Source organism: Lissotriton helveticus, chromosome 3_1 (assembly GCF_964261635.1).
Source record: "Lissotriton helveticus chromosome 3_1, aLisHel1.1, whole genome shotgun sequence".
In the NCBI taxonomy this organism is placed as follows: domain Eukaryota; kingdom Metazoa; phylum Chordata; class Amphibia; order Caudata; family Salamandridae; genus Lissotriton; species Lissotriton helveticus.
Genome location: NC_136061.1, coordinates 659,629,968 through 659,646,156, shown reverse-complemented (window position 1 = coordinate 659,646,156; position 16,189 = coordinate 659,629,968). Strand labels below are relative to the sequence as shown.

Genomic DNA, 16,189 nt, shown 5'->3' with positions numbered 1-16,189 from the left:
ACTCCTCAACTGTACTGCTGAATTGACTGTCCCCTGTGAAGGGCATGTTGATTGCAGAGGCCCATACCTCTTGCCTAAACCCTGACACCCTTACCATGTGTGTCTCCTCTGTGTTGTGGCTGCACACAATTGCATGCTTGTGATGTCTACAGTGTCAATTGCTGACTTGAGGCACTGGAAATATTCTTACCCTACTGATCTACTGTTTTGCCCTCTTTAAATATTACTCTGGCAGATGTTGCAGGAGGACCTCGATCTCATCCCATTGTTGGTGGACATATTGATCTAGGGTTTGTAATATGCTGCCACTGACCTTTCCATCTTCCTTCCCACCATGTCCCCTCACTTACTCTCCTTGTCAGGCTTCTGCCTAGTTGCAGTGGATATATTTACCCTCTTAAGTGCTGCTGCAACTATCAAGAATTCTGATGCCACATTGCTCTCGAGACAAGGTAGTTCTTGGGTAGAGTGCCTGTCTTTCTTTTCTATTCTGGTAGCTGGTTCCTTCCATGCTTCTTTCAACTTCAAGAGCGTTTTGGTGGACAGACTTCAGTCTGCTCTTCTGCGTTGAGACAGTATTTAAGATAGGATTTCTCCTTTACTCCTTCCCGTGGGTATCTTCAGACTTCTGCCTGGCTTCGGTCGGCGAAGGTTTTTGTGTTGAGACAATTTTTGTGTGCTTTGTTTACTGAAGATTTCAGCTCCACTCCTGCACACCCTTTGTGTATTACTTGGCGTTTTTTGGATGCAACATCACTCAATGTTCTTTTCTGTGTTCTTTCCTTATCTGTCTTAATGATTTCTTTGATGTCAGGTCCTTCTGCCTGAGCCACTTCGGTTTCCTCATGTGTTTCGTTGTCGCTGGACAACCCCAAAATCTTTAAGCGAATAGTGCTTGTACTGGAACAGTGCCATGGTATAGTGTGCCCACCTCTGGTTCTCCAATGCTTTGACACTTTTTGGCTGAAACTCAGCATGCAGTGCACCATTCTGGTTTGTGATCTTTCAGGAAACAAAGGTTGCAAACATAGCTGTTCTTTCAAACATATTTGTGGTGGCAGTTGGGGCAAAATCTAAATGGTGTATGCTCCATATCCCTTAGTCATTCTCAGACCCAAGTGGTTGATGCGAGTTCTTGAAAACCTTTGTTGTTTTCTCGATTTCTTCTATGTTTTTCCTTTCCCTTGACGTCTGTCGGTAATCTTACGACAAGGTACTCTGCTCTTTGGTGTCCTCTGTGAGTTCTTGATCTTTTCGCCAAACATTTCTCTTCTCCAGTGCCACTGGCTGTGCTTGCAGACCCCAGAGTGGAAAGAAGAATCTGATTATGATAACTACATCGAGTGGTTTTTGGGGTGTACATCTTACGCCATCTAAGGAGGGGCAAGGGACCAAATGAACGAGCAAAAAAGAAGACTATAGGAACAATTACGGATCCAACTTCTTGATGGTGGATAGCACATACCACCTGAATCCAGAAAATATCCCCCCAGCAAAACCATACCTACCTTGCCGCACAGTTAATACAAATGAAGTGCATATTCAGGAATGCATGCAAGTTCAACAATGTCACCAAAAAAGCTCTCTTTGAAAGTAAGTAACTCCATGGTTAGGGATTCGAATTGCAAGTAACAAATATCAAGTCACTGTCTTGATTACATTTACGGTTTCAGTAGAAGGCAGCTGCCTAGCTTATACGTGGTTTCACATCATTTTCCTCCACTTCATCATCGCTGTCGTCAACTTGATGGATCACCAAATCTGATGACCCATCTTCCATAATTTCTGCATTCAGTCTTTGCTCACTGCCAACCTGCCACCCAGAGTCCTTCTCATCGTCTGGCGAAGGCGAAAACACAAGAGACGATTCGTCATCCTCATCGTCATCTAAGTCAATAGGAATGCTCTCCACACCAGCCTCGGACAGGCATTCATTACAGAGCCGGTAGCGCCTTGTTCCCTCTTGCACAACCTGTCCTGTCAAGTCTGTGACATGGCGTTTACACTTCCTGCAGATAGGCTTTCCAGCCTGATGGATCTACATAGATAATAAAATATATTTTTTAGAAAAATATTCTTAACAAGAAATGCTGTTGAATGCAGTGGAAAAAGTATGCAATACTGTTACGTGTAGCCATTAGTTTCACCCCTATGAAAAAAGAAAGTATGTCAACATATTTACTGCTCAAGAAAAGTAAGTGATTAAAGAGTATTGCATCCAAACAATGAAGAACAAATGGTAATTCAGACACAAGACAATGCTAAAATGAGCCACCGTAATCACTTAGAACGAAAGCTTTCTCCTGGCTGTTGCTAAATGTGTGAGGCTAATCAATGTAACCTAGTATACTCTACTTCTGACATTTTGGGCTTCCTTTAAAACCTTATGACAGCCTTTCATGCAACCAATTGTTTACCCAGTTTGGACAGAGCTGGAAAGCCACAAGAACAATCCTTATCCTGGTGGAACATAGTTTGGCACTCTTATTACACCACATGTAAGTGTACAATCCAGGAAATGGGTGCAGAACATCAGCCAAGCCCTGCAGAGATTGTTTACTCTGTGTGCTATAACCTTCATTATATGTTCTATAGAAATGTCAACATACATGCACTGGAAGGGTGAATCTTCAACACTTAATGGTGTTTGAAAATACAAGCCTATATTTCCATCTTACAGCTGTCAAAATATGGACTGTTACATGTTTAGCAGGTGAAACTGTATGTGATTTACTGAAGTTATTTATACGTCCCCAAATATAATGACATAAGCTGATATATTAAATTAGATTATGTTGCTATATTACAAGCAATGCAATTACATTTACTAGCTGTCATATTGGAAAGTTTCAATTCTATTAAGGACACTGAGGCGAGGATTATGCTCATCTTTTTCCACTTTATTGCATACAGCAGCCTTAATAAACAAAACTACTTTCCCAAAAACGAAAGAAGATAACATTACAATCAATAAGTAAAGAGTCTGTGTATTATAATCCATCACCACTATTTATACCCCGTCTTTCCTCGTGCGACAGATGCCTCTTGACATGCGTGTTCTCCATCCATAGTTGCCTCAGTCTTGCTTGGAGGCATCATTCCCTGAAAATTCTGAGACATAGTCATTGATGCAAGGAAACATTCCATTATACAGCGTCGTCACTAAAACAATCGCAACAAATCAAAAATCAATAAACATAGTTACATCCAATGAAATCAAGCACTCCACGTTTTTGCAAAACCTCACCAGGGAGGGTACAAGCAGCCTTGATACGGGTGGGAATAATCCTCAACTTTATGTCCTTAATAGAATTGAAATTTTCCGTTATGACAGCTAAGAAATGTTCTATTCTATGTCAAGACCGGAGGCATGGATTATGCTCTTTCAAAGCTTACTTACTACCAAAGTAGCCATATTTACTACTGGCGTGAACTAGAAAGTCTTAAACGTAGAATCTGATGACCAGTCGGCAGCATTAAAGATTTCCTCAAGGCAAGCACCTAAAGAAAAATCTTTAGATGCCCTAGCAACTCTCTCCAAATGTATGCCAAATACAGACATGTCAATTCCTGCCTCTTGCACGACACCCCTCACCCAGCAGGCTATGGTGGAGGAAGAAACCGCCTTCAACGGTTTACGTAAGGCAATCAGATGTTAACGTATCCCAGCTGGGCAAACTTCTTCTGTTAATGACTCATAGTGTTTAAGGCATCAGACTACATATAACTTTGGAACATCCACAAAAGCTGGATAGAAAACCATAATGGGATTACATTTTGTTCTTCTCAAAATATGAAAGGTAACCCTATCCAGGGTAAATACCCTACCTGCAATATCCAGAGATCGTACATCAGGTAATCGTTTGCAAGAAATCAAAACACAACATGCCAAACCTACCTCAAAAATGTTTCCTAGAAAGGTACTTATTGTGTGGGCAAGAGACGAAAAGGTTGAGGACTCTGTTAACATCCCATAGGGATGAATACCTGGGCGCAGGAGAATCCGACAACCTTACACTCCTCATTAACCTCCTAACCAAGGTATGTTCAACGACCTGGGAACCCTCTATGGGAAGGTGGCCTGCCGAAATAGCCAAGTGGAAAGTATTTACAGACCTGTATGCCATACCGTCTTTATGCCAAGGAGGATAATAAGTTCAAAATGTGAAACACTCCTGAGTCAATGAGATCTACATCCCTATGCACACACCAAAGCAACCATCTGCCCCATGCAGACTTGTACATTTTATTTCTCCCATCTTGCCTAGCCCTGGCCAAGAAAGTTTGAGCTGTTTCCGAAAGTACTCAGACTATCACTAGACCTGTAATCCTCCATGCCATGAGGCGCAACCTACCCCCAAGACCATGTGAAGTGAAATCCCCAGGAGATCTTGAAGGATATCCTGTCTATGGGGTAGGCAGATAGGAAAATCCCCACACCTCCAAAACAGTGTGATCACCACCGGATTTGCCTTTTGTCGTCGGACCTGAGTCGCCATCCACATCAGCTTTGCAAAAAGGGAAAAATAATACCCTGCTTCCACACTCCAATCCTGCAGGAACGCATCCATCGCCACCACCTGCTGGTCTGGCCTCTAGCTGAAGAAACTGCCTATTTGACAATTGAGGCACGAGTCGAACAGGTCCACAAGAAAGGGCCCCAGAGCGTCTGAATCATTCGGAACACCTCCGGGTGTAGTTGCCGTTCACTGAGATCCTGAAGATGCCGGCAGTGCCAATCTGCCAATTTGCTGGATCTCCCCAGAAGGTACTCTGCTGTTACCGAAATATTGCGATCCAGACAATAGTGCCAAAACCCTTTTGTCAGTTCCGCTAGCAATTTGGGTCGAGGACCTGGCAGGCAGCTGATGTACCTCACCACCAATATGTAGTCCATTTTCAACAGAACCAAACAACTCACCTTGTCCTTTGTCCAGCAACGGACTGCGAAACAGGCCGCCAGGAGCTCTAGACAATTTATATGCACAGACTGCTCTTTTGAGGACCATTTTCCTCCTGTGGCTATACCTCCAAAGCTGGCCCCCCAACCTTTCATGCTGGCTTCTGACTCGATACCGATATCTGGACTGGAAACGAAGATGGCCATCCCATTCCAGACCTCCATGTGAGTCAACCATCAAACTATTTTGGCATGCTCTATTAGAGTAATCACCACCAAATAAGTCAAACCTTTGCATAGATGGCGTGCCTTCACCTGCTGCAGAGCCCTGTAATGATGAGGGCCTAGGAATATGGCCTGGATGGATGTTGCCAACAGGCCAACCAGCCTTGCCATTTGTCTGAGAGATGTGAGACTCCGGGCCATGGTCTTCCGGAGTTAGTGATGAATCTTCACCATCTTTTTGGAGGGCAGATTTAGAGTGGACTCCCTTGAGTTGATAACGAAACCTAGGAAGGATGTTTGCGGAGATGGGACCGGCAGTGATTTCCGCTCGTTCATCATAAATTCCAGATCCACCGTCTTCTGGAGATGGTTTTATAACGTTCAAGGACATTGGGCCATCAGTAAGATGTCGTTCAGATAGGCGATCAAATGTATGCCTCAGCAACAAAGGAACTCCACCACTAGTTTGAGAACCTTGGTGAAACACCAGGGGGCGGACAACAGACCGAAGGGCAGTGTCAGAAACTCAAAGACCTGATGACCCTGAAAGAATTGCAGAAATCTGCGATGAGGCAAAAAGACTGGGACCGTATAATAGGCATCCTTGAGATTTTGCCACACTAACCAGTCCCCTGGCCTCAGAAGGTCACGGGGAAGATGGATGCCTTCCATCTTGAAGTGGCGATATACCAGCCACTCTTTGAACACCCTTAGATTGATCACTGGGAGTTGACTCCCCCTCTTCTCCAGCAGGAAGATATTGCTCACAAACCCGCTTGAGTCTGAACAACTATCGCCCCTTTCCTCAAAAGCTTGTAGATCTACTGATCTACCAGGGAACATTGTACCTAGGAAAAGGTTAGCGATAATGGCCTGAAGTGTTGGACGGAGTTCTGAGGAACTCAAAACGAAAACCATGGACTGTCTGGAGAACTCAGGAGTCAGAAGTTACCTGCTGCCAATTCGCATGGAATAAAACCAGACGCCCTCCCACCAATAGTCGGGAAGAAAGGAGAGTCCTTACCTTGGAGAGATACATGGGCATGGCTGCATCCATCTCCTCTGCCCCCCGCGGGATCATGTTGGAAGGGGTGGAAACCTCTAAATCTCACTGGGTCTTGCCTTTGCCCTAGATAGGAGCCTTGGCCTCCCTGGGAGGCATTGATGGGGAAACGGCCGTACCAGCACCGCCTGCCACACACGGCCCCAACAAAAACCGCAGACAAAAATATTTTCTTGATAGAGGCCTGCACCTTATTAAGCGAATTTAAAGTGGCAAAAACTTGCCACATTCTTTGAAAAAGAGGTCCCCAAACAACCCCCCCTTACATTTGGGAAACCCTCCTCCAAAGCTGCCAAGTACCCCAACTTTTGGCCCACTCAATTGATAGCGCACAATTAGCGTTGCCCAATAGAATAACTGCTCTCTGGGTGCAATGTCAGGAAAGATTAGAGCACCCCACTATTTGGCTTGTTTAGTCATATCTAGATTCTTCATAGGAAGCCCCCCCTCACGCCTAAGAGTTTATCCTGACATGAATCCTGACATGACCACAGGAGCGGTCAATGCCCTTCTTGGGGTCTCTAATGTACTTCACCAAGAATGTTGCCATCCATTCATTAATCTACGGAGTGAGGGGATGGATGGGGACACTCTGCCTGCATGCAGGACCTGGCCTCTTTTTCAAGAGGCTTCCTAAGACACCCTGCCACATAGGTTGAAACCTTACCACTAGGGGACAACACAGAGGACTTTCTGTGAATGAAATCGTCCGGATCCAACATGTCTGCTATCAAATTATCGGGTGGAAGGGCAGGAAGCTGGGAAGGCAGGGAAACCTCGTCTGATGATGGGCACCACAGTCTAGAAGGGCCTGGGTTGCCATCCGAATCCCCGTGGAAATCATCATCTCCCACAAGATTAGGAGAGAGAAGATCCAGTACAAAGGGGTCAGGAGCAGGAAACGGTGGCTGGGTCTGGGGGAAAGCTCTTTTGAGATGCTCGAAAGTGTCCTTATCGATGCCCTGATTGGAGGAGGCGTGTGCGTGTGATGCAGGGTCACAGGGCGCTCTGTTGCAATGAGAGGAGTTTGTTGGTGAACGTAGGCCAATTTCTCATTCTTTTTCACCAAGGGCCCTAGTGCCAGAGGCACCGCATGTTGTATTGAGGCCTCCACTGCCTCACAAAACATGTCATCAAGAGGCAAAAAGGAGGCAGATTCGTCCTCCATATACAGATATGGAGTAGTTGACTCAATGTATATGGGACCACACAAGGGCGGGCAGGGTGAATGAGAGGGAAAAAATAATAATGAGGAAAAAAACCCACTTCCTGCCGCCAACGCTGACAGGTGCTTCTCTCCCGGAGTCACTGGAAAACACTGGCTCCCCACCTAATCCAGATGTTGCTCTCATGCTATGAGAGCAGTGTCAGGATTGGTCTGAGCGGCCTGGTCTGCTGCTCAGACTGTGCCTGGGAGCCTGCAGCTTTTCTCCAACCTGGCTGTGAACACAGCTGGATTGGAGAAGCAGAAGTGCGCATGTCTATTTGGCCGGCCTAAGGCAGCCAGCCAACTAACATGGTTGCCCATCACTCCTCCCTTTCATGGCCCAGCCTCTCCCTACACACGCATGCCAGCCAGAGCCAGTCACAGAAAAATAAAATGATATTATGGTTTTATTATCATTTTATTTTTTTGTGACTGACTCTGACCAGTGTGGCGATGCTCCTTCGCATTTACGGAGGACCCCCTTGCGTTGTGGAACCCTCCTCCAAAGCTGCCAAGTCCCCCAACTTTTGGCCCACTCAGTTGATAACGCACATTTAGCATTGCCCAATAGAATAACAGCCAGGGTAGGGCCTTGCGATGCAGAGTAAGGACTCATGTGATGATATAGAAGCAGGCCGCACAGGCCAAAGGTTCTGGGATACAGGGGGCAGGTCAAAATGGACCTATGAGACCCTATGGGACAACAGTGCCTTCAAAGTGGGACTATGGGACCCTAAAAATGAGTAAGCCCAGTTAAACGGTCTCTGGGCCCTTAGGGATTAAACTGGCAGGACACTGGAACAAAGAATTCTAGAGTCCTGAGGGGCCACAGCAGGGTGGCGGTCACCGCACAATAAAATGCACAATTACTTGGAAATAGCCTTCAGATACAGAGCCCTGTAAGGGAGTTACGGCTTCCAGGGTACCCGGGGCACCCACAAAGAGGCCAAGGCTCTGAGAGGCAGCTTCTCTGTAATTGCAGAAACAGCAAGCAACACTTGTGGAGCTGGAGGAGCGTCTTGTTGCGCTACGAGCGTCCTCTATCAGTAGAAGAAAAAACAACGAGTTAGACACCCAAGGCACGTAAATCAATAAGCAATCCCACAATAGCAGTGAAAATTCCAAAAATTTGAAAATAGACTATCAGAACACCTAAATCATGGCTGCTGAGCAAAGAAGAAAAAGGGGGCATAAACATTGGCGATGGACTATGATACATGGACTGTTTACTGATTGGTTGTGATATTTTCTTCTTTCCCGTAGGGTTTTTGGGGAAGGTAGTTTTGTTAATTAAGGCTGCTGTAGGCAATAAAGTGGAGAAAGAGGAGTATAATCCTCGCCTCGGATCCTGACATTTAATACCACTGTACTTGGATCCATCCAATGTGTGCTCTATGTCCTGCACAATGGGTTGTGAATTGCTTGCATGCCACAATCAGGTTTGTAATGCATCTTTCCATTTTATTTTTGAAAGGTATTTTTTTTCCTTTGGAGCCCCCATTGCAAGGCCACTACTGTGTGCATAAACTCTGCACATCACCACATGTCCGCCACCCAGTTCCTACATATTTTCTCCGACATGCAAGGTTTCAGTGTGGCATAAGCTCCAAAGGGTAGATGGTTGGGTGTTGTTAAGAAGGATGAGCAAGGACTTAAAGAACTGAGATCGTTATCAAGGTACATTTTCTTTTTTCTGTCGCCCGGTTCTCCCCTCTTCCCAAGTACTTGGGTATCTGGTTCAACAGATTAAACCACTGAGATCTGGAGGGTAAACATCATATGCACAACCCGGCCTCAAGAAATAGTATGTGCAGAACTCATGCCTGAAAACGACATCTTTTCTGGAGGAAACACTTGAGGAATGGTGACAGAAAGCATGTTGTGTGGCCACATGACTGGCTAGCTCTTGTCTGCAGTGAGAATGTATCTTTGAAAAGCCACGGACACTGCCTTTGCTCTGTTAGGAGCATGAAGTCTCACAAGGGAGTTAAGATCCCCACCTGATGTGCCAGAATCTACCCACAAAGAAAGAGGACCTTTTTTGTCTGGGGAAAGCCAACCATAAGTAAACAATAAATGTGCTGAAACTCAGAAAGGAGCTGTTCTTCACAGGTAGCATATCAGAGGTATGGAAACATCAACATTGTGAAATGGGATAGTGTCAGGAAATCACGAATAATTATTTCCTGATTTAAATAAAACCCAGAATATTAGAATGGACTATTGCAAACTCCACCCTGTGGAGGATTATACAAGTCTCCTTGAAGAAAAGACATACTTCTTCTTGAAGAGGCAAGTCTGCCTTCAAGCTCATATCACACACAGCATTTGACTTAAACAGTTGTACATCAAGTGAAAAGACGATGCTGAATACCCTATGAGAAGCAGGATCCATAACGGGAGGATGGTATTGTAAGAGTTTATCAAAGCTATCTCATGTAAGCTCATCTTTTTGGGGAAGATCGGAGTGCTCTTGTATACTTCAGTGTCTGTAGTTGAAGAAATCAAATAAGATCCCAGTCTCAGCCAGAAAAGTGTTAAAATACAAATTCTCATTCATGAAAGCTTGAGAAGATTTAAGATTATATAGCACAATCACTTTCTAAGTGCTTCTTTCTAGTCATAGATGTCTCCACTATTTATGATGGTCATTTCACCTCCTTTTTGAAGACTTTTCCATAAATCTTATCCCTTGTTAAGTGCTCTACTACCCTGGTGGATCGGGCTGGAATTGTACAAAACTACAACCAAATAAATAAATGGCGATGTTCCCTTTAGAGATTTTACATGTGTCTACAATAAAACATTTCAGGAAACAGGGTCTGCAGTGGAAGGGATGTTTGTAAAAAAATAAAAAAAATAACAAATGGATATGAAGCTTGTAAAAGGAAGGGATTGTTCTGCAGGAAAGACAGGAATTCTCAGAACCAGAATTGGCAGGGCCAAAGCTGGACTATGAGCATCATCTCAGAGTTTGTGGATCTTTACAACGTTTAAAGAATTTGATAAATGAGGAGAAACTGGGACAGGCACAAACCCCATCTTCTTTGGTCCACTAGAAGAGTTGCTCACACAGTTGTACTCCCAGGTCCAAGCCAGGAGGCATACTCTAGGCACAGCTATTTCGAGCTGCTAAAATGTCTACTTCACAAAGAATTATTTCTGGATAATTGTCAGTAGACCTTTGCGAAAAAGAGCATTGTAGAACTTCCCAAAACTATCTCCCTTTAAATTCTTCTTCTGCCCGTTAAATGCAACAGGGAAAAAAGGCTATTACACTTGAGGCCTGGTCCCAAAGCTGGGTTGCAAGATGACAAAGTGAACAAGATAGGTTATCTCCCTGCTGTTTAAATATAATAGGGAAGTAGTTTTGTCTGGACTTGAAAAAGGTTCCCTGTAAAAAGAGGAAAGAATGATTGTAGGTATACTTGGCAGACCTGCAACAATTCATACCAAGTGCTTGAGAGATTCTGAAAAAAAAGTAGGTGATATTCAGGGGTCTGTATCGATAGGCACAAATCTGTGGCACTACCGTTCGGTCGCTGGATTCCCCAACCAGGGTAGCAATATCCCCTATTGTGAACTCCAGTTGGCTTTAAATTGGGTTTGCACATTATCCTGGACTCCGAGTAGTTTCCACCAATGAAATGACGGACGGATCCTAGATGATAATAAACGAGACACAGGACATTGGAGAAAACTCCCATTGTCCTTGATGGGTAAAGCAGCCCTGTACAAAATGATAGTGCTGCCAAATGTTTGTAAAGAAAGGGGTACCCCTGACGGTAGTTACTAAATCAGGGTGTATCAATAGCTTGAAATCAAAAACAATTTAGGAACATAAAATGATCTTAGCGGACCTGAAGAGCATACACAAAATAACATGCATGTGAATTATTGTATAGAAAAGCCATGCTTAAAATCATTTTGTTCTCGTTTTTGGGTAGCAATTTGCAGTTTGTACATGATTCAGTAAATGTTTAATGAACTCTAGAAAAGAAAACAAAATACTTTACCTTCTGTAACAAAACAATTGAAGTAACTATTCATGTAACAAATAATTCTGTATCATCGGACACAGAGGCCATTGTTATTCCGAATGTAATTCTCGCCTCTTTTTTTCTAAATATGATGAATTTATAAAATAACATGATTAAAAAAAGTATATATTTTTGTAACAAATGGTACATGCATGTTATTTTATGTATGCTCTTCAGGTCCGCTAAGATAATTTTTATGTTCCTAAATTGTTTTTGATTTCAAGCTAGTGCTGCCAAATGTTCCTGCACATGCCCCAGAACTCACTGTATGGGGTCATAGAATAGCCTTTTCTGGGTTGCTGATGCAGTGACGTGAACATTACTGTGGGCCAGAGGTACCCCTTGCATTGCCCTGCAACTTTGTTGAGAAATCCCTACGATGGAGGGTTGGCCCTACCCGACCTCAGACTATCTCTGGGAAACTCAACCTCTCGTGGTAAATGACTGGGCTTTCTCATCACTGCAGTAGCCTTCGCCGAAGGTGGCTAGTTGAGTGATGGATTCAGTGGGGTATTTCCAGTGCTGTATAACAGGGTTCCTGCCCCCCGATGCCCATCACTGACCGAGAAGGTGGTTCTCCCTTGAAAAAACCTATGAAAAAATTGGGGAGTGGGGGTTGGCACTAGAGACCCTCTGGTGGGAATCTGATACACTGGCAGAACTGAGAGAACTAGAAATCAATCAAAAATTAGCCCTAATCGGAATGTCAAAACTGGGAGATGTATGGGATGTACACGGACTCTGCTCATCCGATGAATTACAGACGGAATATAAGATGCCTACCAGCCACCACTGAGCTGGCAAATTGTCCATAACAATAGAGAGCTCATCTTTGGTAGTGTGCTTGTCATCTCAGAAATAGAAGGTTCAGAATAAGTCCTGCTCCAAATCATCAAGGACGGCTTGATCAAAAAAAGATTCCGTAGTATTGGAGGCTTCAGTGTGATAGAAGAGGTGAGCCTTGAAAAGAGAAAGATGTGGCAGGCTTAGAAGGTGGAAGAAGGCATAACTACCCTATTGCCTTTGTCATTCTGGCATGAACTTTGTTACTGGAATGAAAGTGTCCATCCTCATTGTATATAACATGCGAGTTGGTGTCCAATTTTTGCTTGATTTGGAGGTAAACGACAAGAAGCTTTTCTAACTTGCCTACTTGTCAGGTACAAACATGCTTGTAGTTGGTGTTTATACTGGCTCAGATACTAGCAAATGAAACTTGTCTTCAAAAGCAACGTTGTCAAGAAACTGGTGTGACTTTACAGAGACTAGTACTGCCTGTGATATAGTGCATCCCTTTTTTCAGATTGTTTTGTCATTTGGGAAATGGACTCTTAAAACAGGTCCAGGTAACAACTTGGGTACTAGTTTTATTTTCAGAACCTTTCCCATATCCAACTTGTGGCGCAACGTATGGATCTGGGGGTAGTATGCTTAACACAACCACACTGGTCAATGGTAACCAGAGTACAGATAGGTTGTTAGAGAGACCATGAAGGGAGACTGGCTCAACCTCCAACTGGAGGCATTTAGCCAAAGATCTATTGACATAGGATAGAGATTCGAATATATAAGTATGACATACACCAAGGACTATTCCTGTCTGATGAATTCTAATGCAGAAGAACCCTTCTGTGGTACGTCCCGTATTGGATGGGGTCTGTAAAGTTGGTCTAGTGCTACAGCAGCCCAGGCCATATGACTGAGTGCTTTTTCTCCTAGAGTTACTCGCAAATGTGTGTGCGAGAGGATCCTACTCACAAAAATTGGCAGTAGAGATCCCTACAATAGGCCCTCTCCCCATTACTGATGGGCTTTTCCAACCCAGTGACAGTGCCCTAAACCGAACCCCTCTTCCCTTAGTGCCACAGCTTCCATTGTGAGGGTCTCCTTGAGTATTGGTCTTTTCTTCGGCAAAGGCAGGAGATGGTTTTTAGCCACTTGGGATACATTTCAGAACAAAATGGGCAAGAAGTGACAGGATGCCATTTCCCCAGGCACTAAATCCATTGTCAAGGGCATATGCGGTAGAGGGAGGCAATTGCTTTTAGCCTATTAAAAGCAAATATTAGGATGCGAGGAGGATGAGAGGGAGGTAATGAGCAAGGGAATGTTCCAATGTCTGCTACGTATACTATGTAAAAGTGCTTATTGGCATTCTGATTGTTTTTCTCAACCTTGTTATATTTAAATTTGGAATTGCAATTGTTTTTCTCGACCTTGTTATTTTTAAATGTAAAACTCAAAACTTTCTTGGAAAATAAAGGGGGAAAAACGTTTTGAGAAGTGGAACAAAGAAAGAAAACAGCACTGCCAAAAGAGGGGAAACATCAAGAGATGCAACACCTTGCGTGGTGTGGATGCAGGTCTACTGAGTATTAGGTTTTTAACAATTCACTTACATTGACCTCTCACTTCATGTATTTTTCTGAAACAAGAACATACATACTGTTCGGAAATGGCTGCGTAAATGTTCTAATCTGGTGAATCGTTTGCCGCATGCTTCACATGGATAAGGCCTCTCCCCTGTGTGGCAACGAAGGTGGCGCTTCAGATCTGCTTTCCGCTTCACCATATGAGTGCAGAAGGGGCACTTGAACCTCATCCGTGGCATATCATCTGTTGCAGAAATAGTATTAGTTGAAAACGTATTCAGAACAAAAATATGACAAAGTAGTTCAGTGTTATTGTACTGGTTGTTCTTAGTCCATATATGTTTGGACTAACCATTTACTGTGAAGCAGTTACCTTTCTCTGGATTTTATTCAAGGAGCATGAACGGTCTTACCCAATGTTCAATTTCAAACAACAAAATATTGTATTTTAGTTGCAACTTGCTCCCTGCCTTCTCCTGCCACAGTGCACTTCCTTCAAGCAATCTTTTCTTTTTCTTTAGTACTGAACAGAGCTAACCCACTTGCTCCCCGTGAGCTCTATTAGCCCTTCTGCTATCTGGTCACTCGAGCTATCTTTACACTTAAACTACTGTGTGCCACAGGGGAAACAGCCCTTCTTTCCCTCTGTAAATTCTTCAACCCACAGCCTCTACTTCTGTTGCTTCTTTCTCCTCAGTGTCAAGTTTCACAGAGCCATGACATAACACATAAATAATATGAACAAATACTGCTTGTATTACCAGACAAACCTTTAAGTTCTTGAGTAGGCAAAACATCAACTCGGTAACAGGTTTTCTTTCAAAAGCTCAGATATTTCACTCGGGATTGGATGCTAAGCAGGTTACTTACCTTTGGTAAAGCTACTTCTAGTAGGGACTGTATCTAGCCACAGATAGCTCACCTTTTCAATATTTCCCAGGCGCCATACGTGATCTGGAAAAATTTCAGTAGTACCTCGGCGTGCCATCAAGGTGGTGTATGTGGCTCTGCATTGATGCATTTCAGCTCCGGAAATTATGTGGGGGCCCATATAGACGACATCCCTGCACGCTGACATCAGTTACTTCGAGCTGTCGGCTCCTAACAGCAAACCCCAAGAGCGAGTTGGTCATGATCAGTGTGCAGATTCCTAAACGTGGGATCTTGTTAATGGTTAGAGTCCAACCACAGATTGGGGAGGGTCGGTGAGGAATCTGCGGCCAGGTAGAGCCTCTTTCAGAAAGAGCGTTACCGAAGGAAAGTGGTACTTCTGATAGAGACTTTAAGCTGCAGATTCTTAACCATTTGAATAAATACCAAAGCAGTACCTATTCAGAGGCGGGCCTTTGAATAGACTCAAACCAGAAAATCCTGCAGGACCGAACAGGCAAAGTAACCCTCTTTTTGAACCTAGGTGTCCAGACAATAGTCCTTCGTGAATGATTGAAGGGACACCCACGTAGCTGCCTGTCTCAGTGTAGGACAGGAACTCCGTGCACTAGCACAGTGGTAGCAGCTTTGGCCCTAGTAGAATGAACACTCAGTCCTTCTGGCTGCTTTTTAGCCAGTGTACAGCAGATCTTAATACAGTGCACGATCCAACAGGAGATAGTTCTGTCCTGCACAGGTTTGCCTTTTTTTGCTCCAGTAAACCCCACAAAGAGCTGTTTTTCCACCTGAGATTCTTTGGTGCAATCTATGTAGAAGGTCAGCGCTCTCTTGGGGTCCTATGCTCCCCTTAAAGCTCTCTTAGAGGGGTGAGGCGGAGCATAGAAAACTGGCAGAGTGATAGTTTGACCAGGCTGGAATGGCATCAGAACGTTTGGCAGAAAGGATGAACGATTCTGCAAAACTAGTTTGTCTAGAGAAAAAGATTTCATATGGAAGTTCAACACAAAGTGCCAACAGCTCACTCATACACAATGCCGATGTGATGACGATGGGCAACACCAACTTGTAGTAAGGAGATGCCAAGGGCAGGCGAGAAGTACCTCAAACAGAGTGCTCAATAAGTAAGTGAGGACAAGTTTAAGGTCTCATTGGGGCATAACAAAAGGAGAAGAGGAAACATATGTTGTAGCTCTTTAAAACAAATTGCATCACAAATGGTGGCCTAAACAAGGAGAGCTGCCTGGCAATCGTAAGAAGGCTGAAAGTGCTTAAATATAATCTGTGCCCTAAGCAAAGCCTTGCTAGGCAAGAGAAGAAACAAATAGCAATACATCAGATAACTTGGCTTTGAGGAGGTCAATCTGTCATCTGTCATGTGCTGCACCAAGCCGCAAATGTGTCCCAACCACAGCAGTATACAGTTACATCGAGGGATGCCTTACTCCCAAGATGATATCAACTACCTCAGGAGGAAGGTTAAAGGTGTTCAGG

At 44.0% G+C, this 16,189-nt stretch overlaps 1 protein-coding gene across 1 annotated transcript in view; it reads right to left on the bottom strand.

The window, feature by feature from the left end:
• Positions 1-1,358: 1,358 nt before the first annotated feature.
• Positions 1,359-16,189, bottom strand: part of ZBTB8A (zinc finger and BTB domain containing 8A) — a 171,984-nt gene continuing 157,153 nt past the window's right edge. Inside the window, exons 3-4 of the mRNA XM_078680729.1 lie at positions 13,882-14,051; positions 1,359-2,038 (exon numbers count right to left, since the gene is read on the bottom strand). Of these exons, the coding sequence (XP_078536855.1) occupies positions 1,688-2,038; positions 13,882-14,051 (521 nt within the window). The 3' untranslated portion in view covers positions 1,359-1,687. The remainder of the gene's footprint in view (positions 2,039-13,881; positions 14,052-16,189) is intronic.